This window comes from Fistularia commersonii, chromosome 30 (genome assembly GCF_037954325.1).
Source record: "Fistularia commersonii isolate RoL2024-O1a breed Wild chromosome 30, RoL_Fcom_v1.0, whole genome shotgun sequence".
NCBI lineage: Eukaryota > Metazoa > Chordata > Actinopteri > Syngnathiformes > Fistulariidae > Fistularia > Fistularia commersonii.
Genome location: NC_141313.1, coordinates 10862818 through 10890214, shown reverse-complemented (window position 1 = coordinate 10890214; position 27397 = coordinate 10862818). Strand labels below are relative to the sequence as shown.

Genomic DNA, 27397 nt, shown 5'->3' with positions numbered 1-27397 from the left:
TTTATTTGCAACCGTGATTGGACATTTCAAAACGTTATTTCCTGAACGCGATAACAAAATGTTCCCCAAAGTCATACCGCACAAGAAGTTGGCCGATTTTACCGTTTTTATCATTTTTGTACTTCAGTTTGTAAAAGCCACCATTGGCCTGCTCGCACAAAGAACTCAACACATTCACTTCAGATGTATTTATTTGGTTTCACATTATTAATGTTTGTGTCCCGATTATTAATCCTGTCCATCTTTCTCCCTCCATCCTGTCCGCTGCCACGCAGGGCTACCAGCGATCGAACCACTTCATCGCCACTCAAGGTGAGTTTCGCCTCCCAGAAATACAGCATCTGTCCAACAGGAATTGCGAATACGGCGTTTGTTTGCCATTATTTACGCGGTGGCCCGACTCAAAGGCGTAGGAATCCGTTTAGTGTTTTATTAATGGGAGAACAACAAGATGCCGGCGTTACATCATGCTCACATCTGCACGCTTCCTCCGTGAAGCACTCCCAAAACAGTGGACTGTAAATGTCAGTCAGAGTAGCGTCGTCGGGCTGACTGCAGCTTTTGTTCCCTCCTCCCCGCCATCTGCATGTGGCGTTCCCAGCGTGTGATGTCGCTGCGATGCTCTATATGGGCTGCGTTCCCCGAGCGGCGTGCGAGCGCTCACACAGAGAAGGGAAAGAAAAGAGAAAAGAAAAGGCTCTGATCCTATTTATTCAGTGAATGTTTTCAGTAAGTAATCCTCCTCTGATTTGCTCCCGTCTTTCATTTTGGAGTCTCTAAAGTCACTCCTGAAATGTTCTGCTCCTTTCCGTCGCACTTTTCTCAGAATGTCTTTCGGCGTCGAATTCACAAGCAAAGTTTGTTGCAAGGCATTTCCAAAGGTCTGCTGAGAGGCTTTTATTGCAACTACCTGCTGTGACTCCCTCACAGATCGCAGGGAGACACAATTGAAGCAACAATGATGTTGAAATCCTGGAGCTTTTATGTCCAGCTCGCTGCCGCTGTGCATCCCGGGGGCCGGCTGGCAGCTTCAGAAGGTCCAGGGCTACGTGACTGCTGGATTTGGTTGATGTGTTGAGGTTGGTGAGTTCACTGGAGCTGCTGGGACACGGGGTTACGACCCCCCCCGGCATCTGTGGAGATACTCACGGATACATGCGGGTAGACCGGTTCCCCTGGCCCACCGGTCAGAGGGCGGTCAACCCAGAGAACACCGGAAGGTTGGTCATAAAGGAGGTCTTCCGACTTGGCCTCGACTCGGGACCACCACGAACGCCGGAGTTATGACTTGAGACTATACCCAGAGTCTGCAAGGATCAGCTAAGGGGAGAGTCCCTCTTCAAAACCCTGGAATAGTAGTTTGTGGATTGACTTTGTCTTGGCCTGCGATGCAATGAAGGTAGTTGTTTCTGCAGGAGTCAGGGGATGGTTGGGAAAACTCTGCTGTGTCCACCGAGGAGGAGAAATACCAAACACCAACGCTCTGAGTCCAAACAGGTTATGGGATGTACACGGCTCCATCCCTTTGCAGAGTCTGTCCCTCAACACACTCGCTGATGGAAACGGGCTACTCACATCTATGAACCAGAGAGGTCCGCAAAGAGAATAGGGACAGGAGCTGTCAACTGGAGTGTTACAGTTGAGAGAAGGTTTGATTCAGTTAATACAAGCGTGAAATGATGAACCCCAGTCTGCAGACACCGCGAAAGGACGAACCCCAGTCTGCAGACACACCTCATGAAAGGCTTCTCAGATGCACCCGAGTCTCGTGCCCCCTTGCGAATCTGTTTCCGTAGAAACTGTGGGAGCTTCTCTCCACATCATTATCTGTGCAGACACATTCAGGATTGTTTAAAGTGGCGAGGGTTGCACTCACAAACACTTTGAGGGTGTTCTCACCCGGCTCCTAATTTAGCCTAAAGGTACCTCTCAAGGAGCCCCAGCCCCGAGTACGTCAGGAGCTCCCAAACACCGAGCGACAAAGAGAAGTTTCGCTTCATCGGATGAGTGTCTTTGACCCACTTCTCGTGTCTGTGGGAGCAGAGTGATCCAAAGCATCCCGGATAGCTAGACACATATTGGTTAGACAATTAGTGATAATACAATCATAAATTGGCATTGTTACGATTATAATTCTTGGAAGAACGAAAGGCTCCTACATTGTGACGCTGGTCGTTTGCCAGAGGTGTGGTGGAACACAATCAGTGCTTTCAACCAGGAAATGAAAAAAAAAGGACTAATGGATAAATAAAGTATATATATAAAGATAATACTAATAATGTATTTATAATAAGAATAACAATAAGTATGATTGAGGGCGGTATGGTGGCGCAGCGGTTAGCGCGTCGCCTCACACCCTGGTTCCATCACGACAGGGAACTTTCTGTCCGGGTTCTCCGGATTCCTCCAACGGTCCAGAAACACGCAGCAGGTGAAACGGAAAAATTGGGAAAATTGCCCAGATGTGTGAATGAGAGAGCGTGAACGGGTGTCTGTGTTTATACGGCGCTCCGGTCCAGGATCAGCATCTCCGCCTCCCTAAGAAGGATAAGGTGGACAATGGATGGAAGTATTAATGATGATAATAATAATCATCATCACGAAATAAAGTCAAAACCATAATGACGATGATGACAAATGTAATACGTCTGCCACCAGATATAGGAAGTATTCCAAGCAGAGACGTAGAAGTGACATCCCGCCGATGAAATGCTCCCCGTGAGCCTGTCGGAGGAGGTAACGCGGAAGGACCTTGTGATATGATCAACGCCGCGGCGTAATGAAATCACTAAAAGTGTCAGGGTCTTCGGGGGGGCTGTGATTTGTGTCGGCCGCCGGGGCCTCGCCGCGGCACCACGCGGGCTTGTTTGCACAAAGATGGAGGATTTGTGGTTGTATTGAAATGACATTCCTCCGTAGAAAGAGGAGACGCAAAGCAGGCAGTAGCTCACGGCCGACATCCTGTGAGTCTATTGGCTGCCGTGGATTCCGCCGCGCCTCTACATTGATGGTTATTGCCACTATTTGCTTTGACTTATGGCTAATCTCTCCACTTTTCTTATCCTCCACCTCCCTGCCTCGCCCGCTCACCCCCTGCTCCCCCACGTACCTGCACTGTACATCACCTCCTCCGCAGGCCCAAAGCAGGAGATGATCTACGACTTCTGGCGGATGGTTTGGCAAGAGAACTGCTTCAGTATTGTGATGATCACTAAGTTGCTGGAGGTGGGCCGGGTAGGTTTCCTCTCCTCCGTCCTGTAACGTCTCCTACCGCCGCTTAAGATGGATGGAGGCGGCCGCGCCGATCATTCACGCCGTATCTTTGTAGGAGGAAACGGCTGCACGTGTCTACTCTCCAGTAATCACTCTTTAGTCGTTTCAAGGTCAAAGCTTTGATGGATGTGAAGCGTCGTGCACGGGGAACCCGAGGTCCATCAAACACCCCGGCCTTTGGGGATTGTACTATTAGATCAGAACCCGGTTCCCTCCAGTCCTCCACCTCGATGCAATTACATATTTTATTCAAGTAAAAATACTTCACCTTTACTCAGGCAAAAAAAAAAAAAAAATTACATTTAAGAAGTAAGAGTATCTGAAAACCTATTTTAGTAGATGTACATCAGTACTTACTGCTTCTTATGATGGATGAGTGTCTGTCCCGGTCTCTCTATTGTGGACAGAGGCTTTGGATGGAGTACAATGTAGTAATACCACACTTCGAAGTATTCTGCACTGCACCTGCAGGTCCTGCTGTCCTCCGTCACATCATTCATATTTTACCGCCAACGTGCTCATAAGTGATTAAATCCAAATGGTGCTGTAAATGTTTTACTAACATTTAGAGTCATTGTTATCCTCCAGTTACTGCTATAATAAAATAGATAACATAGAATGTAAGATATAAAGCAGAACATGTATTATAGTATTCCAATAAATGTAATCCTCTGTCTTTTAGCGTTCTGTATAATGTTGGGATTTCGGCGGGGTAGAGAACATCCCAGCTGTCACTGGGCGAGACCACACACACACACACACACACACACACAAACACACACACACACACACATACACACACATACACACACATATACATTATTCAGATGTAACATATAGGCTCATACAGCTATTCATCCTCTAATTCAAACATTTGGAAAACTTAGCATCTCCATTGAATCTCCTGCATGCTTGTGGACTGTCTGAGGAAGCTGGGAAAACCCGGAGGAACCCCAGCCATGATCAAATAAATATTAATGTAAATTTTAAATGCAAATTTGGACATCAACTTTTTAAGAGCAAGCCAAATGCCTGTTGCGGTGTCTTCATCAGCGCCGGCGTGGCAGCTCTGTGTTGCTTCAGGACACAGCAGCAGTGGATCCCCGGGTTCCTGTCAGTCATGGATAGGTCTCCGCCGGCCTCTTGGCGGAAGACAAGCGTGTGTGTGTGTGTGTGTGTGTGTTTGGTGGCCGTCCATGCTAAGCCCGAGCCACATTCCTGCCGGTCTGGTGTTGGGTGTCTCTCTGACGGAAGCTGTCTGCTGTGTCCAGATGAAATGCTGCAAGTACTGGCCCGATGACACGGAGCTCTACGGGGACATCAAGATAACGCTGCTGAAGACCGACACTTTGGCCGAGTACACCGTACGCACCTTCGCCATGGAAAGGGTGAGTAACCAAAGGAGGGTGACCTTTAGCTACTCAGAGATCACCTGAAAAGAAACATGTAATTTTTCTGGTCAGTGAGGTCTGATTTGACCCATCTTTCATCCTTGAGATAAGATGAGTCCATTGATGGGACACCATGAGAAGGTGAACTCGGGCAGATTGGATGTTAGAAGTGAAGATCCAAGATTCCTTCTTCAATGTCGAGGGTCAAAATTCTTGGATGAACAAATTAGTGTTTTCTCAGTATTTTCTTTTTTTTTTGTATCAGCTCTGATCTCCTCTGAACATCTGAGATGGCAGCGACCTCACGTAACTATAATGATTCATTTAAAGGTTTTTTTTTCCTTTGGAGGTTGGTATTTGGTTAATATTCAGACTTTTCTTTTAGGGCAGTTTCAAAAACAGATGTATCTATTCATTTTTGGCTCCTTTGAATTTGGCAGAGGTTCACTTTGGTTGATTTTTAATTTAGTTTGTTACTTTAATACCATATTCAGGTAATCATCTAGAGAGGTGGAGGTATGCTCTGGAAAGGCGAGGGATGAAGGTTAGTTGCAGCAAGACAGAATATATGTGTGTAAATGAGAGGGACCTTGGTGGAACGGTGAGGCTACAGGGAGTGGAGATCAAGAAGGTGGAGGATTTCAAGTATTTTGGGTCAACAGTCCAGAGCAACGGAGTGTGGAAAAGAGGTGAAGAGACGGGATCAAGGAGGTCGGAATGGGTGGAGAAAAGTGTCAGGGGTACAAAGAGATTGAAGACGATCAGCCAGAAAGAAAGGAAAGGTGGATGAGACAGTGGTGAGATGGTCTACAAACAATGACAATGACCAAGGGGGCAGAGCTGGAGGTTGCACAGATGAAGATGCTAAGGTTCTCTTTGGGAGTAACCAGGATGGATAGGATCAGGAATGAGTCTATCAGAAGAACAGCACATGTTAGATGTTCTGGAGAGAAGGTCAGAGTAAATGACAAAGTTCTGCAAATGACAAAAACCGGACCAATTTTTGTGAGAATATCTGGCTTTGTATATGTGTGACGGAAAGAGAGAGAGTGTTCACGTGTTGGTGTGTGAGTCGATGTTCCTCAATGACTCCGGAGTGGTGTTCACGCCATGATGGTGGGTGTCATGAGATGTACCCTAGCCTATGGACCATCCATCCGGGATGGTTGGAGCGTTGAAGTCCTCTTTCCCATGTGCCCTCAGAGAGGTTACCCTGCCAAGCACGAGGTGTGCCAGTTCCACTTCACCTCCTGGCCCGAGCACGGAGTACCCTATCACGCTACCGGGCTGCTGGCCTTCCTGCGCCGAGTCAAGGCCTCCACGCCTCCAGATGCTGGACCGGTGGTGGTCCACTGCAGGTGAAACCCTACCCATCTTTAAAAAAAAAAAAATCAGTTCGGCCCGGGATGCCCTCCGATTTCCGAGGTGCATCAGGCTTCCCGGGTCTGCTTTCCACCGGCTGTGATTTTCTGCAGCATTTGCTGGTTGTGTTTGCGATGTAGCTGGAAGCACAGTGGCGGTGGAAGCGAACTCCTTCTCTCTCCCACAGGCCTCAGATGTTTGTTTACTTCTGCTTTATGTCCTGGTTTCCGAGCCTTCAGTTGATAAACTGTTTAAATATTGCTTAACCATTTCTGTATCTGACGAGAACGCAATTCTTTCATGACAATTTGGCTAGAAATTGGGGCCATTGCTTTTTTATTATTATTATCATTATCATCCACAAATGTAGTGACAGAGTTGAGATGAGGATACAGAGCACAGGTTTAGCTGGGCAAAGCTGATTCGCTGTGGCAACCCCTGAAGGGAAAAGCAAATATCATTATTTTATTATTACTTTTATATTTTGGGTCGTATATATTATGTATATTCAATATGTATTTATTATATATATATCCATGTACATATGGATATATATATGCATGTATGTATATGCAGATGTATGTTTAAGTGTATATATATATGGATATGTGTATATATATATATAGTAATTGAAATACATTTATACATTTTTTTTACATATTCTTTACTTATTCTTTACATATTATTACATATTCTTGACATTGTCCATATTTTTTTCTATTCTTGAATATCTATGGTAAAATTCTGGATATATTTTGGTATTATTTATGAATTTAGTTTTCGAGGCTGCAGCTCTGCAACTATGAGTGAAAGGGCTACAATCCCAGTGTGATTTTAGCTGGAGGTGTATTTTGGATAGGCCTCTGAGCCTCACCAGAGAATTTTCCCTCTCTGCACTAGCATGGGGGCAGGAAGGACCGGCTGCTACATCGTACTGGACGTCATGCTGGACATGGCCGAGTGTGAAGGAGTGGTGGACATCTACAACTGTGTGAAGACCCTTTGCTCCAGACGCATCAACATGATCCAGACAGAGGCAAGCAGCAGATCCTTCCATTCTAACAGGGACGTCAATCGCAAAGGCAGGAGTTGATTGATATTTTTGGCGAAAACAGGCTTCAAGTTCACGGATCTTGAATCCATTTTGAATGCGGTGACCCGGATCACCCGCTGCTGCCTGCTTCTCCTCCGTCAAATATCCAATACATTTCAATTTAATGGGAAAGATTCGCTCTTGAAAGACTTTGTGTGACTTTACAAAGATACTGACAGGTGTTTTACGTGAAAATAATATGCATTTAGTTGAGTCTACCTTCAGGGATGCAGCTTCCAGCGAGCTTCTAGCGGCTCCTCTGAACTACAGGAAAATATGAGTCATTTTGGACTCGTCAGCGTTTGGTTTTTGAATAACACAGGGGGCCCCGTAGGTCCAAATTACAGCGATCGACTATCCTAGTGATGCCATTGTGACATGAAAACATCAGTGATGGTAAACAACAGACACTGTGTGGAAGGACTGCGGCTACTTAACTCGCGCAAATAACAACAATATTCAATGGTCAAAGTACTGCTGGCTTTAACGGTACGAGTAAGTCGAAAATGCGGGGACAACTTAAACATAACTAATTAAATGCACTTTATCAGGCACTTTTAAAGTGGAAGCAGAAACCGAAGAGAGACGTTAATTAGAAAACAAAAACAAGAGCTAAGTCGTGACGACCGGACGACGCAGTGAATTCCTAGCCTGACTGGACGGGCCTGCCTTTCAGCCGCAGATCCTTCCATTCGCTGCCGCGCGGAGCTGCCCTCACTGAAAACACGGGAAGAATTAAGACGGCAGAAGAAGACGGTCTTCGCGCAGTTTAATTCCGATCGTTTTCTCGCCGCCTTGATCTTTTGTTTGGGTGCGAGTCAAAACACATTTCCCAGTTTGCTCATTAATTGCACGGCTCATGATGGTATTAAAATGGTGTGTATGTGGGCCGCATTTGGCTCTTGTGACACACACACACACACACATACACAACGCCACCGCCGCCAACCGCCACCTTCTAGGATTTGTAGGCAATTGTGTGCCAGACGACAACGTGGCCAGGACACCCGAGGAACGCCTGGCAGTTCCGACTAATTGTCCATATTCATTAAACGTAATTAATTTTGAGGGACGTTTCCTGGTGAGCGAGTGCTTAAGCGGTCTTCGGAGGCGTCACGGAGGCTGCGTTGCTTCCTCAGGAGCAGTACGTGTTCATACACGATGCCATCTTGGAGGCCTGCCTGTGCGGAGAGACGGCCATTCCCACCAACGAGTTTCCGCACACCTACAAGGAGATGCTGAAGGTGGACTCGCAGAGCAACACGTCACCGCTCAGGGAGGAGTTTCAGGTAGGAGCCACGACCGCACTCGCCTGAAGATGTGATATTTGGCCAGAATACTTTCATGTCAAGAGGACCTCAGGTGGAGGTCTGGTACCAGATCCCCATTGCTGCCTAACAGAAGTCCATTTAGTGTGTGCCAGTGGTCACTGAAAGACCAGAATCACATCCTTAAGCATCTCGTGTCCAAAAATGATGTCAGCGAGAAGCAGCATGTTTGAATTGCGGATCATAAAGGCGTCTATAACAAACCCAGGGGAGGAGAAGTGGCTCATTCAGCAGGAAATATGACTACGATTACCTTTACTTGAAACAATTACCGGCAATTTACAAGTGTTTGGCAGCCTTTATGATTATTTAGTGATTACATCCCACTTAATTTTCCATCAGCCCAACTTCACGTTCCTGAATGGACAAACAGGAGTAATATGTTCACAGAAATACCGGCATCAGGATTGAAGGGTCTTTAATTGCTGCTCCGTTGTGTCCTTCAGACTTGGCTGCTGCGTTATGTTCTCACCATGTTCTGGAGGATCCTTCTCTCTAAAATGGATTCTTTCTGTCAGCTGGAAACCTAGACATATAAGAGTGTCAGTAGCATCCTGGACTTGAGGAGATCGTTTATCAGGTATTAGATTTTAAAAGCCGTGACCTTGTCCGCTGGTTGAGGTCACCTCGGCCCGTGGAACCACCAGCACTCCATAAGCCCCCCATAGCTGCAGTTCTCCGGTTCTCTTCATGTTGTGAAAAGCGATCCAGCCATTCATCAGAATAAGCAGGTTAGATGATCAGCGCCTTTGGTTTCTGCCGGGTCCCAATTCGCTTCTTCATAACGAAGCTAAATGTCTTTTGTCCTTGAAGCCTTGAAGACTTTTCACTGCTGATAGAGGAGTGAAATGATGGGAGAAATTCTCGTTTGTTCCCCGAATCCCCGAAGAAGCCCAATCTGACCATGCCTGTCTCCTTCCATCGTCAGACTTTGAATTCAGTGACCCCCCATCTGGACGTGGAGGAGTGCAGCATCTCTCTGATGCCCAGGAACCGCGAGAAGAACCGCAGCATGGATGTCCTGCCTCCCGACCGCTCCCTCGCCTTCCTGGTGACCACCGAAGGCGAAAGCTGCAACTACATAAACGCCGCCTTGGCCGACAGCTTCCTCCGACCCGCCGCCTTCGTGGTGACGCCCCACCCGCTGCCCGGCACCACCACCGACTTCTGGAGGCTAGTGTTCGACTACAGCTGCACCTCGGTGGTGATGCTGAACCAGCTCAACCAGTCCAACTCTGCCTGGGTAAGACATCTCCATCCACACTTCATTGGGTTTGACTGCTCTTGTGAGGAGCGTCAGTGTGTGAAGTGACATCCGCCGGCTTTGGTGCCTCACCCTGCGGCCGTTACACTCGCCTCTGCAGTGGAACATCTCTCAGGACAAAGAGTGAGGCGAGGCTGGTGGTGGTTTGTGTTTCCCCTCCGGTGTAATTATGTAAAAGCTGCAAAGAAGTCTCTGCAGGCTATCTTGTCATTTGAAGCACCATTCGCCACAGCGTGCAGGGCGGAGGCCTGTTCAGAGATGACTCTTTTGGACCTCCAGAGTGTTATTGCAAAGAGACAGAGAGTTCACGTGGAGCTCAGCTGGAGACGTTTCACTCCGCAGAAGCCCGGGACTCAGAACTTGTAAAAAAACACCGAGAGAGAAAAGGCAAAGAATGAGCACCTTTTATCTGCGCAGGTTATTTCCGTAAAGCGTGTTGAAGGTGAGGCTTTTATAGTCTCGGTGTGATCAGTGAGTGTCTAATGAGGGGCCGCTAAAAGCCGAAAGCCCTTCGTGATACAGGGGCTCTCACTTTGATTGGCTCATCGCAGAGACGTCCACAGATGCGATTAACCTTCTCCAGGCAGATGTTGCAGATTTGCGACAGCCAAATATCAGATTTTTCCTGCAACTACAACTTAATTTGAACCTGAGAGGGTTAAAACCGAGATGCCGGTGGTCATGTTTCAATCACTCACATTTCCCTGATTTAGGGCTCACTCTGAGGTCCGGCGTGGGAGGATGAGAAGCACATTCGTACACGGATGTTTTTCACCGACTAAACGCGGGACACAACAGGGCTTCCTCCGTCCCGCCTGGAGGTCCCCGAAGGCCCGCGGCTGGACAACGGTTTTATTTGGTGCTTCTGTGTACTCAAACACGCTTACAGGATCAGGAATCAATACGTGATCGGGATTTAAGAGAGCTTAACTTTTTAAAAAAAAGAAAAAAAAGGAGCGCCGTAAAGGCGGGATCGCCTTCCCTTGACTTCCTCCGGACAGCGGTGTTCCTCCGAGCTCTGCTCCTCAATCCACAATCATCTCTATTATCATGGATTAAATCTACTGCGCGCTAATCCAGACACCTGCGGTGTGAGGGAACAGATCAGCATCCCGATCACCGGGATGGAGGAAACATAAAGCTGCACGAAGACACTGCACGGAGGCTCGTCTTCTTAGATAGAGACGTGCCTTCGTGATGGTGCAGCAGATCAGAACCTCTTTTATCGGCATTAGAATAGACCAAATATCCGTTCCGGTGAATCTCCATTTGTCCGGAAGAAAGAAAAATCAAGCTTCTCCGGAGGGATTTGTCTGGGTTTTTTTTTTTTTTCCAGTGAAGGTCCATCAGGGCAGGAGATGCTGAACCTCCACCCTGAGAGAAGAAACCAAGGTCATGATAAACTCGGCCTTTAGCTGCTCTTTTCCTTCCAAAGCTGCTTTTCAGGCGCCACGTTGAGCAAAGCGACAGCTGAGCTCACACGTTCATCTCCTCTCCCCGTGTCTCACATTCGACATTCATGACAGGCCTGCCGGCCTTAACTCGTCCTCTGTCATCTTTTTACTTGTCTCTCGCTGATAGTTCAATCCCTCAAAACACACACACACACACACACGCAAACTGTGCCTTGCAGTGCTGGAGCTGCCCGTCTCCTGTCTGAATACATAAGTATTTATCCCCCGTCCATCCAATGTCACCTGTTCTCCCTCCATCTTTGCCGTGTCCTCCGGGTCCCTTCGTCTCCAAAGTCTCCTGGCCTCCAAAGTCGCCGTGTCCTTGAGTCTCCATCGGTTACCCCTCCTCGTAGCCGGGGGACGCCGCTCTCTCAGGGCGATGGGAGACCTTGGCTCGTGTCCTGACGCCTCAGCTAACTTCCTGTTTATCTCCAGCAGACACGGCCGAGGTCTGCGGCTCTATTAATTTATAATGTGTTAACGTTAAATGAATTGGACTCGTGAATAATTCATCCTCGGTGACCGCTGCATTCGCGAGCGGTTGTTCCAGGCAACAAATGGGATGTATTTTTTTTTTTTTTTTTGTAGTTTAATTTATAGTCGCTATTTGTAGATAATCATTGTCAATTAGGCTAATTGCGGTAGCTGTCAATACTCAGGTGTCTAGTTTCAGGGGCTTCCAATCAGAGACTGCTGACATAATAATTTGTCTCACCTCCAGCTAGACTGAGCTAATAAACCTATTACCTTCTCTCTGGCTCTCTGGCTCTCTGTGTCCCCCCCCTCCTCGCCCAAGCCTTGTCTCCAGTATTGGCCTGAACCGGGATTGCAGCATTTCGGCCCGATGGCCGTGGAGCTTCTGTCCCGGACGGCCAGCGACGACGTCATCATCCGTCTCTTCCGAGTGCAGAACATCACCCGGGTAGGAGGAACATCACGTGCACCCGATTCACGTCCACACCTGCGATAGGCGACGTAAACATATCCAACCTAAAGGAACGGACGGGTGACATAGCAACGGCGAAATACGATCAGAAGTCATATGCGAACCTTCAATGTGATCAATGTGCGCACACTCGATGTAAACGCACTGGAAACACACGCTTGCTCAGATGGGCTGATGTTTGGAAATAATAAATCCTGCCGATGTTAGCGTCAGGCTGAGTCAGTGCACCTGGATGTCCAGTGAAACCATTAAAAGACAAACAGGCGCAAGGAAAGTAAAGTGTTGCCTGGAAACAGAAACCCTTGAAAGGCCCGATGAACGTTCTTTTTTGAATAGATGCAGAAGGTTGTGTCCGACCCGTGGGCTTTGCAGGAGGTGAAAATGAGCGAGAGACTGAAACACTCTCGTCCCGGCCCAGTGCAACCTGTGCACGTGATTGCCCTGAAAAGCGTATATTGATTTTAAATGGCATCTAGACCGTGGCGGTGTTTCTAAAGATTCGCTTTCCACGGCTTTCTTTAGTTATTCATTCGTATGATTTAAAAAAAAAAAAAAAAAAAAAAGCACGTGCATTTATCTCCCGATGATTTTTGTAACGTGATTCTCGATGCAGATGTAAGCTCTCCCTATCTTTCACCGTTTCCGACGCTTAAGTGCAAAGTGCCAATGAATGCGGTCTTTAAGAAGTGATAAATCTGGCCGAGCCCTCGGTTTCCTCATAACATCTTCTCTTTTTCCACGGTCTCAGCTGCAGGAGGGCCAGCTGGTGGTGCGTCACTTCCAGTTCCTTCGCTGGTCTCCGTATCGAGACATCCCTGACTCCAAGAAGGCCTTCCTCGGCCTCTTGGCTCAGGTCCACAACTGGCAGATGGAGTGCGGAGAGGGTCGGACCGTCGTCCACTGCCTGTGAGTGCAACACACACACACACACACACACACATACACAGTATCCAGTGGCAACCCCGTGAATGCTGCCACACTGACTAACTTCCCTATCAAGAGTTGTCCGAAGTCAGTATTCTGTGCTGCCAGAGTTTACCGGTTCTCAGGTTCCCTCGGCTCCTGAGCCTGGAGAGTCCGAAAAAGGGAGCCGGGTTCGGTTTCCGTCATTTGTCAGACGGAAAGTGGTGGCGGCGAGGAGGAAATATCAGGTGGCTCTGAGAGCGCAGCGGGTCTGTTCGGAATACGTGAAGCGAGGGTTTCGTATTATCTCCCCGCTCTCGCTGCAGCAGCACCTTCCCTTCCGTTCGCTCAAGGCCTGGAGTCCATGACAGAGCCTCTGATCTCGGGGGGTCAGTTTCCACGTCAGCCATCTCATATCTCATTAAGCCCTCGCTCCTGTATTATAATGAGAACATTTCTGAGATATTCATCTTGAAAGTCTGCCGGTTGGCCTTTTTCTGACGACTTGCTTGATCTGCACTCAGTCACACGGTGACATTTGAGTGCGTCTGCCGGCAACCGCGGCAGCACATCTTTATCAGGCCACGCGTGTCTTCATTCTGTGTGTCTGTTCCTCTTCGACCAGGAACGGCGGCGGGCGGAGCGGCACCTTCTGTGCCTGCACCATGACGCTGGAAATGATCCGCCACCACAACATGGTGGACGTTTTCTTTGCCACCAAAACGCTGCGCAACTCCAAACCCAACATGGTCGAGACGATGGTAAGAAGCGACACGTTGTACTTCTTCTTGTCGTGTTCTGGTCGGATTGAAAGTCGATCTCTGATAGGACTCAGTCAGAGCAGGTTAGGGAACGTAAAAGAGACATACATCTATCGGAAGCACCAACAAGGATCCAGAGCCGATGGCTTTCGCTCTGCCGGGCGGAGCCGACACTTTTCAGCTGGTAGAAACTTCTTCTAGCTCAGGCCGTTGTCTGCTTTAAGCCCTAGGCAAAGGGGAGATGTCAGGAATTACTCAACCGTGTGTTTTTAAGAGGCTCAAAAGGGTTTCAGATATAATGGCATGGATTCCATAGAAATACGGCGGTCCTGGAAGGGCAGAGAAATGTTGTGATTGTTCTCGAGATCTTGCCAAATGTGATGTCCCCTCAGCATATTTGACCTTCTGCCATCAGAAGCCACATCTGATTGACTTGATGTCAGTACTTATGAATGAATAATGCCCGAGTGATCTCTCAAACCTTGTCTGCTGTGTTTAGGAACAGTACCGGTTCTGCTACGACCTGGTTCAGGAGTACCTGGATTGCCTGGAAGTCAGATAACACCCGTTGAGGTCTCTCGCAGGGGTTCGGACCCTGGAGTCTGACCCCGGATGTCCTCTCGCGGCGCCGTTGTCCATGTATACCGTCCCAGTCGTGTCTTCGCCATGCCTGGATGAAACGTCGTCATGAGGACCGGGAACGTGCACCGTAACGCTTGTAAAATACTGACTCCGCCTCTGGCTCTGACCCCGCCTCCTCTGTGCCATCTTCAGAGCAGAGGAGGTCCTTCCTGAAGGGAGGCAAACATCTGGCCCCAGGGGTTGAAAGAGCCCCTTCTCTCCTGCCTTACTACGAACAAACACCGAAGCAGAACTATGCCAACCACCGGATTATACTTTGTGTTTGTTTGTAACACTGTCCATGGTGCAATTTACTGTTGGTGATCATCTCATGTTGTACTGTATGATATTTAAACTTGACCGTGGCGAGGCCGACAGCTGAGGGTTCCCCGAGGGTGGAGTTTACAAAGGAACATATCTGTACAGTAGAATTGTCTCGGACCTATTTTCTCTTCTATTTATTCTTTGTGTATATAGGTGTTTTATTTCCTTTTCCCCTCCTTCCCGGTCTTTGTAGATGTTCTTGACGTCTTAACTGTGCAAACCCATCCGATGTGTGTCTGCGGATGAGGACCACGCCAGCATCTGCGTGCCCCGTCCTGAGTGTTCCCCTGCAGTGTGTGGCCCGTCTTTATCCTGTCGCTGAACGTGAAAGAGCTTTGCAAGAATTGCCATGTGTTGCTGTGCCGATCCAGCCAGCCCCTCGCTGGAACTCTCTTTAGTTTCTACATTTATATTTATTCAGTGTGCTTTATTTTCTAAATAGTGTATAAAGCAAAAATAAAATAAAACATGTTGTTGCTTAAGACGTGTATTCATAGTCTGTTCCTCCTGACGGTCCACAGCTCAGATGGTGCAACAGTCTCTTGATGGTTTACATCATATCTGCACTCTTACTCTGGTTCCACAGAAATAAGACGTCCACTCTTGGATTCCGAACTCTTTGGCTGAGCATGGCTGGGAACACCTCGGCGTTGCACTTCAGTGAGTCTTATTTGCAGGATCATGTTGTGGCGCTGCCAGGCAGGAGGTCTGGAGGAGGCCCAGGTCATGGATGGAGGGGACAGGAAGGTAGTTTCTTGTGAGGGTCGGAGGCAGGCGATTGGCTGTGGCCCCGGCAGGGGGCGACTCGGACGAGATATTATTCTGCTTTCATTGCCGAGCTATTCAAATCATTCTTTTCTGCTCCCTTCAAGGGTCTCCTTGGTAGCCTGGCAGCTCTGACCTCAACATTCCAGCGTCCGGATCTTCACCATCCCTCCTCTGACTGTGTCCAAACCATCTCGGTGCGACTTTATCTCCAACGCCTTTCAAACAGATCATTCATCTATTCATGTATTCATTGTAAGTGTGCAGGTAGAGTGAGCAGGGTGGACGTGACACCAGTGTCTCTAAACACATCCCCCCGCTTAGCAAGGAATCAAAAAAATCGCCATCTGTGAAGGCTGTTTCCCCCACTCATTCGCCCATTTAGATGTCAGGGAGCAACCAATCGTCACTCCCCAAGGACCTCAACTTCTCCTTCACAGGGTTTCGGAGTGATAGCAGCGCCCGGCTGGAGGCGTTAGCCTTTTAGCTGCCGCTCTCACAGCGGACAGCTTGGCCTTCAAAACAGAGGAGGTGGTGAGACCCCTTGGGAGAACTTAGGTCAACACGGCACCCAGCCCAGACAACATTTCCAGACGGACCCTGAAGCACTGGTAGGAGGATTCAGAGGAGGATACAGAGAATAGGGTTAGACGGAGAAGGTTGATTTGCTGTGGCGACCGCTGAAGGGAAAAGCCGAAAAGAGAAGGAGAAGATTCCAACCGAAGCTCCGTGTGCTGTGGCACAGATGTGGAAAGATTGAACTGTGATTCCTGTCGCGAAGTAGGCTTCTGCGAAGATCCCCAATGGCCTCAGGGTTTTGGCTCTTACCTCTCTGGTGATGAGGGCCTTGGAGAAAATTGTAAAAATCCACATCACCAGAGACAGTGAACCCCCAGTTGATCCTCTCCAATTTGCCTAGCAGGCAGGCAGAGGTGCAGATGATGCCAGGACAATTGGACCCCCCACCCACAACTCAGTCAGGCTCCCGTTTGCAGACTTCTCCTCAGCGTTCGTCGCCCTGCAACCCCACCTACTGGCTGAAGCAGCTGTTTACCCGACTCTGCCACCACCGCCATCTCATCCGGTGGCTCATCATCGTCCTATACCTTCTCTGACACCCTCTTCCCCTCCACCGGCTCGCCCCAAGGCTGTATCCTGCCTCCCCTGCTCTTCATCCTCTACACAGATGACTGAAGGTCCACCCAAACAAACTGCTACCTGGCGGAGTTTGGCAACAACACCGTCCCCCTGCCTTCGCTGGGCGGTCCCTCACACCAACACAGTTCAGCCCACCAGGAATTTGCACACTGTTGTGACGCCTCGTGCCTCAGGCTGACCATAAGTAAGACCAAGGGCACGGTCGTGACCTTCACTTATGTCACCGCTACCATCCAGTGGGTAACCAGTAGAAACAGTGAAGAAGCGCAAATTTCTGGGCACTGTCTTTGACAGCCTCCTGAGGTTCTTCTGCAACACTGAGTAGATCCCCAGGAAATGTCCCGCTCAGGAAGCTCGGGTCATCTGACGTGTGCGGTGTCATCGTGACCACGAGGACGAGATGTCCTTCACCTGATGGTTGTGCTCGATTACCCTTCAGGACAGGAAAGTCTACAGTGCACCACCGACCCCGCCAAAATCATCGGGCAACCCGTCAGATCTTTCTCCTTCCTCTACGACCAACAAACCGCAAGGACGGCGTGAAGAATCCTTCAGGATCCATCCCACATCCTGTCCCCTGCCTCGAGTAGAGGAGGGCAACCTTTGTCCCGAAGCTACCCAACTCCTCGACTCCCAGCAGCGTTGGACCCCCAAAGGTAGTGGTGGCGTACAAATGAGGAGCGCGTTGTAGAGATGCACCGTTTTTCTTCTGCAGATATCCAGTTATTTACAGACGTACAGCCATTTTACATGTTGCACCATAATTGCACCACAGGGACAAATCAAGTTATTCTGATTCTGTCATCGTAATGCGTAGTCTACAAAGGATTTGAGTCATGTTGATGTGTATCTGAAGACGTTTACATTTTTGGGAATGATAATAGGGGAAAAATCATAAATAAAATCATCGGGCAACCATAAAGAAAATGCCTGAATGAAATCAAGGACAGAAAATTGTCCAGTTTACCGACATGTCCATTACCCCTTACAGTTCCTCCAGGGACCTCCTCTTGAAGGCGTCCCGCTGAGGTGGTTGTTCTTCCACTGGTTCTCTCCTCTTCACTTACACTTGTTCTGTTTCCTCGTGTTGGTTCTTTATTTGAAATCGAGCCTGAAATAGCCTCGAAATGGGACATTTGGAACATACCAGAAGGTTTTTTTTGTGTCTCTGAGTGTCATTCTTACAGCCGCTGGAACAATCAGCGGCTTCTACACTTTATTATTAATTAATGCATTCATTTTAACTTTAAGCTTATCATTTAATTAAAAAACTGATTTTATTTTATTATAACTTTTTCAATCAGTGCCACCAAAGAAACTCCATGATTGTGGCTCCTCTGTAATTGCAAAGTCTTCCTGATCCTGTCAGATCCGGAGACCTGTCATGCTTATCTCCACCTTTCCTCTGATGATGTCCTCTCCGGTCCAGCTTTCTCAGGGACTTCTGACCTCTGCTGCTCCCCTGGTGGACCTCTCTCTGACCTCCTTCTTGACAATCTGTTGTCTGCACCTACACGTCCGGTAAGTATCCTATGAAACCGATGTTGTCTCGAGGTGAATTCCTTTTGAAGGACAAGAAGGTTCTGCAGTGATGCTGAATGTTGGTCTTCAGACATCCTGACATCAGTTCTTTAAATGCAAAACAGCATTAACATTCTCTTTGTATTTCCTGGAAGAGACAGCTCCTCCCACGTTCCACACCGATGACTTCTAATCCTGCGGACGTCATTCGGAGGTGGAACCAAAGACTGACTTCTTAGATGATAAACTGGCCAACTGGACGCTGCAATGTTTATCCTTTGTGAGTAAAACTGTCACCATTTAAGGAACCGGACTGGCCATCAGAGAAACATCCGAATGTCGCCATTCTGTCTTGTAAGGTGAGATGAAACGAAAATTTTAAACCGGAGTTCAGTTAACTGACAAGACAGCGGTGGAGAATACAATAGAAATACAGAGGGGGGCTGGTTGAAGGGACAGATGAGTTGTGCCATGAACCGGTAAATCGGGTGAAGTGTGAATTTACATATCTCTTTAAGGATCGGGGGATCAGCAGCTGGAGGAGTTTCACTTGGTCGCAAAGCCGAACGGGAACACACTTTGTATTAATCAGTCCATGAACTCGTGTGAGGAGCATCCCTTCGTTTGAGTTTGAAAGTGAAACTCCAATTACCATTTAAACTCCACGCTCCTCACAGATGGCCGCAGATCTGCATTGTGACTGGAAAAAATTGGATCACTAATGCAAGCAGCTGGAATGAGTTTCCTCTGCAGAGCGACTGCACTGCAGCAACAATCTCTGGTTTGGAGATACCAGACTGAGAGGACCACCTCCCATCTGCTGGATGAAATGGGTGATGGAAATGTTTGCGTTCGCGTTTCACAGGCCTTATGGTAGCTCGATGTGCAGCTTTTCAGGACTGTGACTGCCTGTCATGGAAATACTTTCCATCCAGTGATTGTTTTCAAAGCTCTTTCTGGTATTTCACCCGTTCATGCAGTTTACCGTCGTATTTACTCCGGAATGATACCTCAGCAAGGTTTCGGAGGATTCATTTGCTTTCAATATTAACCCTCGTGCAATCCTAACATTGTGTTTACCCCCCTTGTCCTACGGGTCAAAAATGACCCATGAGACAATCTTCCAAGCCCACATGGAAACATAAAGAAAAAAGAAGTATCACTTTTTCTAATTATGGGGTCTCTTTAGGAAAAGTCATAAAATTTCAAGTTGGAAAAAAAAAATAGGTGTTTTTTCGACAGCTAAACATGGTAGTGGGTCACTTTTGACCCGCAAGACAACACAAGTGTTAAAGGTGTCCCCCTATTAATGCTTCAGCCTGAGCTTTAGCTTTAGCTTACTCCGATTCTGGACATAACTAGAAGATGGACAAATACGCAGGGTGTATCCTTTCAGGACCATCTGACCCGGTCCTTCTCCTTGTTTGTGGTGGATATATTTTGACAGATGAAATCATTGTTGTGGCAGAAATAGGCCCAGCTTTACCAGAAAGGGAAACCTTTTCTGCTGTGGTGAAAGTTTGCAGCCGATCTGTTCGGGAGCTCAGAGAAGGTGCTCCGGAGGGGACAGTCCATCCCCAAATCAAATAATACTCGGCTGAGCGCGTTGCGATGCGTTAACAAGCAGCGTGCACTTCTCAGGATTTTAAACAGGACTTTTTTTCTGCCATTTCCTTCCTGACTGTGCATCAACACAAACTTTATAAGGTCCTGTCAGCACCTCCTTAGGCTTCTTAGATGAATATCTCTGCAGGGGGAGGCTCCTCTGTCAGCTGGATGGCTGTGATTGCGACGCAGTGCCACATGTGATTCGGCACGGTGAGTTTTATGTTGAAAAATGACCGGGTATTACACTGTCTCGGTCTCCTCAAGTCTGACTGCTCTGCTGCTGTACAAGTTCGATCTGTGGAAACCAAATCCACCGCCTACTTTGGCTCCTTCACCAAAACGTTCTCCAGCGAGGCCCTAGGACTTTGTGACACGTTAATTGTAAGGTGAATCTGCGGCTTTTCTGACAACAGTACTACGCTTTCTATGTTACTTCCATTTTCTGATTTCTTACAAAACGAGCTGAGATCACAATTGAGTGTGAACTTTAAAAGAAAATTGAACAAACTACGCCTCTCCCCGAAGCACTCCTAAAAAGCTATTTTTGTCACACCGGAGTGAGTTCGGCAAACATTTGCAGGGGGAAATGAACATATGTCAGATTCTCCTCGGCTGCAGCCGTCACCTTGTTTTGGAAGGGAGCCCACCAGAGCTGTGAGTTGGTTTGGCGTCTTTGTTTTCAAGGAAAGCGTCTGACGTTTGAGATGACAGAGAGAAACAGGTAACTCAGGCCTCTACGTTTGTGGGGCTGTTTCTCCTGGAGTCTCCTCAATCACTGCTTCAGACACTTACAGGGAAACAGAAGGCTGCCTGAAATGCGATGTAATTTATGATTGTCTGGAAAATGGACAATTCGGGTGTTTTGGTTGTTCATCGTGCATTTGCTCCATCTTACTTCTGCGTGGAGATCTAATTGGTGAGCGTCCCCCTGCACTAGTTTTCCACCGAAATGCGCTTTGTGTTAGATACGCTGCTATCATTTGGTTTAATTATTTCGTGTTTTGTCGTGATTTTTAATAAGTTCTGTATCGTCTCAAGCTCGGTAAAGCTGTCATTATGCCATGTGCGTGTAAATCAGCTGCACTCCTGCACAGTTTCAGTCGGTCTATATTCAAGACGGCGTCCGAACTGAAACAGGAACGGGCGCAAATGTTAAAGAGTGACTTTAACCGATATTGACAATGTCAATTTAATGATTGATTTCTAATATGAACACATGAGATAATTGGGTTTCACCTAATATTTGGAATGCAAACACTCAAAGCGGGGTCTGTGTGTGTGAAGATGGCGCATCTTTGTCTTTACCTGTATGACTACATTTCACTGCCGTCATCCTAACTAATAACCCCCCCTCCCGCCGCCGCTGTCTGTGTTGAGGCTCCAGCCATGCAGCGAGTCACCACTTGAATCAATTAATATCCCCTTCATTTAGCCTCAGAGAGGCAGCAGGAGCTCAGACCGCCGTCCTGCCGCTGAATAGAGACGTGTCTTTGTGTGGTTGATGGCAGATTCAATTTGAGCTCACTTTATCTCGCCATGGATTCATCTTATCTCTGGCAGGACTTTACATAGCATTAAATTAGATTGCTCTTGGAGGGAACACGGAGGGGAAGCTTCTCTCATCTCTGCTCTGTTCAGTCCAATGATGCATCAAAAGGTCCGCAGAACCTATCTCGAGACGGAGAGCTGCCGACAGCTAGGCTGCTTCTTTTTTTTTTTTTTTTTTTTTTTTAAAGAAAATGTCTCATTCAATATGATAATCGTCTTCGATTACGTCAGGACGGGAAGACGGGCCGTCCCTGAATGCGGCATCTTTTAGCAAATCTGCCATTTGCCAAGCGAGCGCCCGATGAGTCGGGGCGGCCCGAGGCTCGGCCGGAAACCGGAGCCGAGACACAAAAAGAACGCCGGTGTGGGAAGGGATGCGAGGCCACGGCCGAGAGCCGGTCAATAATGAGCCGATTGATTCCAGCGCATCTCACAGGCCTATGATAAACACTGGCCTTAACTTTAAATCCGGTTATTATTCCTTCAGACCGGCCCAGTTCTGTCAATGACAATATCATCATCAAGAGTACCTTTTTACCGTCCCGGACCTCCAGGAGAACAAATCACTGTCAGAGGACTTGTGGATGGCGCGCAAAGCCGAATGATAATCTCCACAAGAAGCGGCGCCTCCTCTCCTCCGCTCTAAAACTCTCTCACTTCCTTTTGCTCGGCGGCAGATGAAAGGCCTCTTTGCTTCACTGCCACTCTTTTGATTTGCCCGTGTCATTCAAATGGAGGGAAGGAGTCGGCAAAGAAGGCCGCGTGTCGGCGCCGGCTGAATACTAACACCGCACTCATTCAGCCCTTTTCACAGCAGCAGGCAGCTGCACATTCTCTTCTCGACCCGGGTTAAACCAGCCTCCGCACGAGGACGGGAGACTTCTTGAAAAATCTACGTCCACAGGCCATATCGACTCGATCGATCGATAAACGTCGTTCGCCCCGCCAGGGAAGTCCTTTTTTTTGGCTGCTGACAGAGTTTATTTGTTTCCAGAGACCGGGATCCTCCTTGATTCATCAAGAAACAAACACGTGCACAAATATGTTTCTCCGAACGGCTCCGGAAGTCAACCTAGTTCCAGATTCACTCGCGGCACCGGCCTCGGCTTCTCTGGGTGCTTCTCCGGGAGGTGTCCAAAGCCTTCGTGGAAATGAAAACCAGGACCAAAGTTCTCATGGCAGCTGTGGAACCCATCCTCTGGAATGGCTGCGACTCGTGGACACTGAATGACGTTCCTGTCAGAAGAATCCAAGCCACAAAGAATGCCTCAAGTAGCCTACAACATCTCCTGTAGGAGATCGACGATCACCTTCTCCCGCAGAAGGAGTGTTGAGCCGCATTTTGAAATAAAGCCGCTTTTTTTAATAAACTGCCGCATTTTGTAATAAACTGCCCCAACGCATTTTGTAAGAAATTTTGCCGCATTATGTAATAAGTTATTACATTTTGAGAAGATTATTACAAAATGCACTTGCAACTTTTTTATTCTCTAGGAAATGTAATAACATGGAATTTATAGAATATACTCTGTTAATGCAACCTTTGAATAGTGTACTGATAGTAATTGCTAAGTACTGCTACTAGGCTAATACAGTGATACTAATAATAGGCCTAGCTTTTACAAATACTTTAAAGAAAAATAAAATACAACTAACAAACTTATGCTTTAGAATTGTTATTACATAATGCACCATGTTATTACATTTCCTCGAGAATATGAAGAATTCCTCGAGTACAAAATGCACTGTTATTACAAAATGCGGCTCAACAAGGAGGCTGCTGGAAAGGTTCTCCTGCGGTCAGAGAAGGAACCTGAAGAGAACCTAAAAAGACCTGAAGTACCACATCCTGTCAGCAGCTCAAAGAAGCAAAACCCTGAGGGTCCCTGAACGCAGCGCAGAGACGGGTTCAATGGTGGGCTTCACCTGCCACAAAACAGGAGACACAGAGAGAGAAAGTACTAAAGCACTCTATGGAAATTAAGGCAGTTAGAGGAAAAAGGTGCTCCTGAAGGTCCACACAGCCCTCGCCTGCATTATGATAAAGAAGCCATTTGTGACTAAGTAGAAGTGGTATTAGTGCCTGCTCTTTCTCCACTTTTCCTTGTTTCCCCTGATTTCCCCCCGAAGAGAAGTAGGAGCCGGAGTGATTACATTCAGAGTCGTTTAGCGAAAGCAGAGCCTCTCCGTGAAGAAGAGTCCGCCTAACTGCCTGTCCAACACGGACGAGAAGACTCCGGCCCAACGGCTCAAATGGTTGCTCGATGTCAGAGAACATGAGCCGTCCTGGATCGGACCGTAACCGGCGTGAGAACGTCGCGCCCGTAGATAGTCCCGTGCCCGTCGAGAGTAAAAGCGGGCTCTTTCCATCGATTTAAATTCAGGGCAACTGAAACTGATTTGGAAAAAGCAAACATCTAAGAGAAAATACAAGATATTGTGGTTAAACGTGGATGTGACGGAGGCTGATTTGAACAGCTGAACCCTGAGTATCTGCTCCGGCAGCGTGTCGGGACTGGAAGTGGCCCTCCAGTATATAATCACCGGTCAATACTCCCGCTGCGATGCGCTACGTAATATTAACCGCCGCATCGATTATCGGGCCGAATCCTCCTTCACGGCCCTTGTGGTGAAGTCTGAACATGACGGACAGCCCACGAGGAGGTCTCTCGGCACTAATGGTCCTGGAAATGAAACTGCAAAGACCATAGTTCTCTCCTCTGTCTCTGGGAGGCATCAGTTCAATCTACTGCGTGGATGGAAAATCAATAGCCAATCACCAAGCAAAGACATGTATGGTGTACTTACGTAGTTCACCCTCCAGAAAACGCCGACCATTTAGTGGAGAGATCTTCTATTCTTATCTGCGTCCCGTCCATTTTTAAAGAAATTGCTACGACCCCGAGATGTACCTGGGGAGGAGGTCGTGAATAATCTTGAAGGCTTCAGCCTCTGATCAATTTGGTCTTTACTTCTTTATGCGCTGTTCCTTCCTGCTCCAGGCTTCACTCTCAAACTCCAACTCAAATTGAGGAGAGAAGCTAAATGAAATCCCGGTAGCAGGTTATATATATTAGACATTGTATATACTAGTATACAATAAGAGCAGTCTTTTTTTTTATGTGAACAAACTGTTTTCCAAGCATTTGCTTTTTGGTATCAACAATAAATAAAATAAACGTCCCCCCTTTTTTTTTCTTTTCAAAATTTTCTTTTTTTTTCATTTTTCAATTAACAATCAAAAACCAGCAAAAAAATATATAAAGAAAAGAAAACAAGGAAATATCTCTATCCCTGCCAGTCAGCTCACGTTGAAGCGGCCGATCGCTGTTCTGCTGTAGACAAACAGCAGAAATCATCACGTCGCAAGCGCTGCAAAGAGGTTTCGACGGGCCTCCTCTGGTGATGGAGACGAGCTCCACCCCGCTGTTCCCGTGCCGTTCTGCTGGCGGCGTCCGTTGTTCTGAAACTTCCCCGATGAGACGCCCCTGCCGGGAGGAAGCTCCTGAAAGTAACACTCTTCCATCCTTGGAACACAGAAGCTCTTCACCATGAACCGCTGGAGGAGAACACAATCCATTAATCGCCCCAAATGTTACATGTAACAATACATACATCTTAAGAAAATACATGAATACATATATACAAACACAACTTTATTTACTGATGTTCATAAATTTCCATGTGCCCCCCAATGCCCCTCGGGGAAAAGTTTTGTCTGATTCTGATGGTGATATCCTGCAGATTATTAATGCATGCAAACCCCTGTTTCACCTTAAGGTTGCATAGGTTTGTGCTGCCCAGCAGCTCTGCCCCCCTATGGTGAGGTGTGGAACTTCAGCAGATCCGTACCGCTTCCGTCCATCCATCCATCCATGAGCTAGTGTTCATCCTGCAGGGACACATGGAAGGTTGAAAAACCATTCACTCTCTCATTCACACATCCCGGCCTTTTATACGTTTTATTTCAATGAACCCTCTGCGTGTTTTTGGACTGTGGGAGGAACCCGGAGGAACCCATGCAGACACGTGGAGAACATGGAACACACGGAAAGGCCACCTGGGGGAATCCGACCGGGCTCCTCGGTGCTGCGAGGCGGATGTTTGTCCACTGTGCCGCCGTGACACCCTTGTGCTGAATCTCGAAGCCGAAATGCAGGTTTTTTTGGTTTATTTCCTGAGATGCACTTAAAATGGACTGGTCCTAACCTCTTTGAATATCTAATGTATTAAGCGAATCTGTTTGCACTTGTTAAAATCTATTTAGCAATACTTTGACATTATTTGCTTCCTGTAATTTTCCCCTAAAGTTTCTAATGATTTATTTAGGTGACCATAACCATCTGATAAACTGTGTCAACGGAAAGACAGACGCACAATCCTTACAAAAGCCTTGGTTGCGGTGATGTCTGGACAAAGGTCTCCAGAAAGTATTTTGTGATGGTAAAGGTGGAAAAGCTATTTCTTCTTTAGAAAATCACTTCTCAACAGGTTCTAGTTCACCTAGATCCTGTTATGCTGCAATGATTGTTAGCATTAGCGTTGCGTGACGCCATACTGACATAATAATGCAAACTATTGCTAATTTAGTGATTGATAGCTACCTAACCCTGCCTTTTAGTCAGACTTCCTGTCAATAAACTTAACGATTAAACTCAACTGTAGGCCCTGACATTCGGACCGAGCAAATGGATCTCCCAATCCATGATAATGAGCTGCGTTTATCATGTCGTCACCCTCTTAAAATAATCACCCATGTTATTTTTTTACAAAAATGTTTTTTTTTGCCTAAATCATCTCCTCATGATGCTGACCCCCTCAGGCAAAATTGCCTACATCCTCAGTTAAACAGATTGTGCCATTTTACCCCTTTAGTAGAAATTGCCTATGTCAAGAGTGTGTCAAGTGGTTCAGTTTTTTGTGTTTCCTGAAAAAAATGACCTAGGCGATTATTTTAAGAGGGTGACGACGTTCCTTTGCACCGTAATGTCGCTCGGTAATGTGTCCAGTCCGTCATCTGTTCATCCCGACACACATTCGTGAATTGAGACCGGCTCAAAAGAAGCGCAAGCTTGTTGTTCAATCACATCAACGGCGAGCGTAGAGACGGGAAGGTGTTTCAGAGCGAGCACGCTATGCTGCTGGAGAAGAGGGCAAGTTGCGGGTCCATATATACGACTGGACAATAAATTTGACGAATACATGGGTCTTTTGTTGCATCGTCCTTAACAGGGCTGCCTTTCCATTCTGCCCCTACATTACATTACATTGCATTACATTACATTGCATTACATTCCAGTCATTTGGCAGACGTTTTTATCCAAATTGACTCACAAAAAGTGCAATCCAGTCACCGAAGATCCGAAGTACCAGTAGTCGGAAGTAAGAAGTGACCACTCTACCAAAGGACTCTACCAAGGATGGGCAGCGACCCCTCTGTTCTGACCTTTTTTGGGAGTTCGTTCCACCACTGAGGAGCCAAGATCGGTTGGATCGGCAGCCGGGGGCTCCGGGCGATGGGGTGGACGGTCGCCCAGAGGTGGCAGATCGGAGGGGACGGGTAGGGACATGTGGCTTGACCATATCCTAGAGATAAGACAGGAATCACAAGGACAGATGGGAGAAAAATGAAGAACAAGATCTGTCCTCATCAACGGGCTTGTGAATGCGAGCACAGAGCTGCTCATCATCCGCCGCGGACGTTCCTGCACGGTATGACGCCGTCCTCAGGATGGAGGACAAGCTGAGTGTTTAGTTTACATTTACCTGAGTAATCAGAGTAGCGTAGACGGACAAATATCTAACAACAATCTTTGGGTTGTAAAATGGATTTGTGTTTAATGGGATCAAATGCAGCAGCTGTTTCTCCGCGGTAGAAACCAGGAAGAAGCCAGATGGATTAGATCATCCTGTTTCAGACCTCCTGGAGTAACTAGACTAATATTCTCATACATATTGGCTTTCTTCAGAGTGTCTTCCTGTCGAGGGCGTTCCACTGATCCCACAGATGGAGAACGCACTCATGCAAGGCTCTTTTTGTTTCCAAATGACCAGTCACAATGTCTCAGATTTTACGG

General features: G+C 47.5%; 1 protein-coding gene across 5 annotated transcripts in view; it reads left to right on the top strand.

Annotated features, from left to right (window-relative positions):
- Window positions 1–15202, top strand: part of ptprua (protein tyrosine phosphatase receptor type Ua) — a 128747-nt gene extending 113545 nt beyond the window's left edge. For 4 of the 5 annotated variants that reach the window (XM_086177786.1, XM_086177789.1, XM_086177788.1 and 1 more), the window contains 11 exons: window positions 276–312; window positions 3137–3234; window positions 4545–4661; window positions 5868–6022; window positions 6927–7062; window positions 8259–8408; window positions 9376–9690; window positions 11962–12087; window positions 12860–13017; window positions 13640–13775; window positions 14275–15202. In XM_086177786.1, the coding sequence (XP_086033912.1) occupies window positions 276–312; window positions 3137–3234; window positions 4545–4661; window positions 5868–6022; window positions 6927–7062; window positions 8259–8408; window positions 9376–9690; window positions 11962–12087; window positions 12860–13017; window positions 13640–13775; window positions 14275–14337 (1491 nt within the window). In that variant the 3' untranslated portion in view covers window positions 14338–15202. The remainder of the gene's footprint in view (window positions 1–275; window positions 313–3136; window positions 3235–4544; window positions 4662–5867; window positions 6023–6926; window positions 7063–8258; window positions 8409–9375; window positions 9691–11961; window positions 12088–12859; window positions 13018–13639; window positions 13776–14274) is intronic. The other variant, XM_086177787.1, reaches the window with a different exon arrangement.
- Window positions 15203–27397: the final 12195 nt, after the last annotated feature.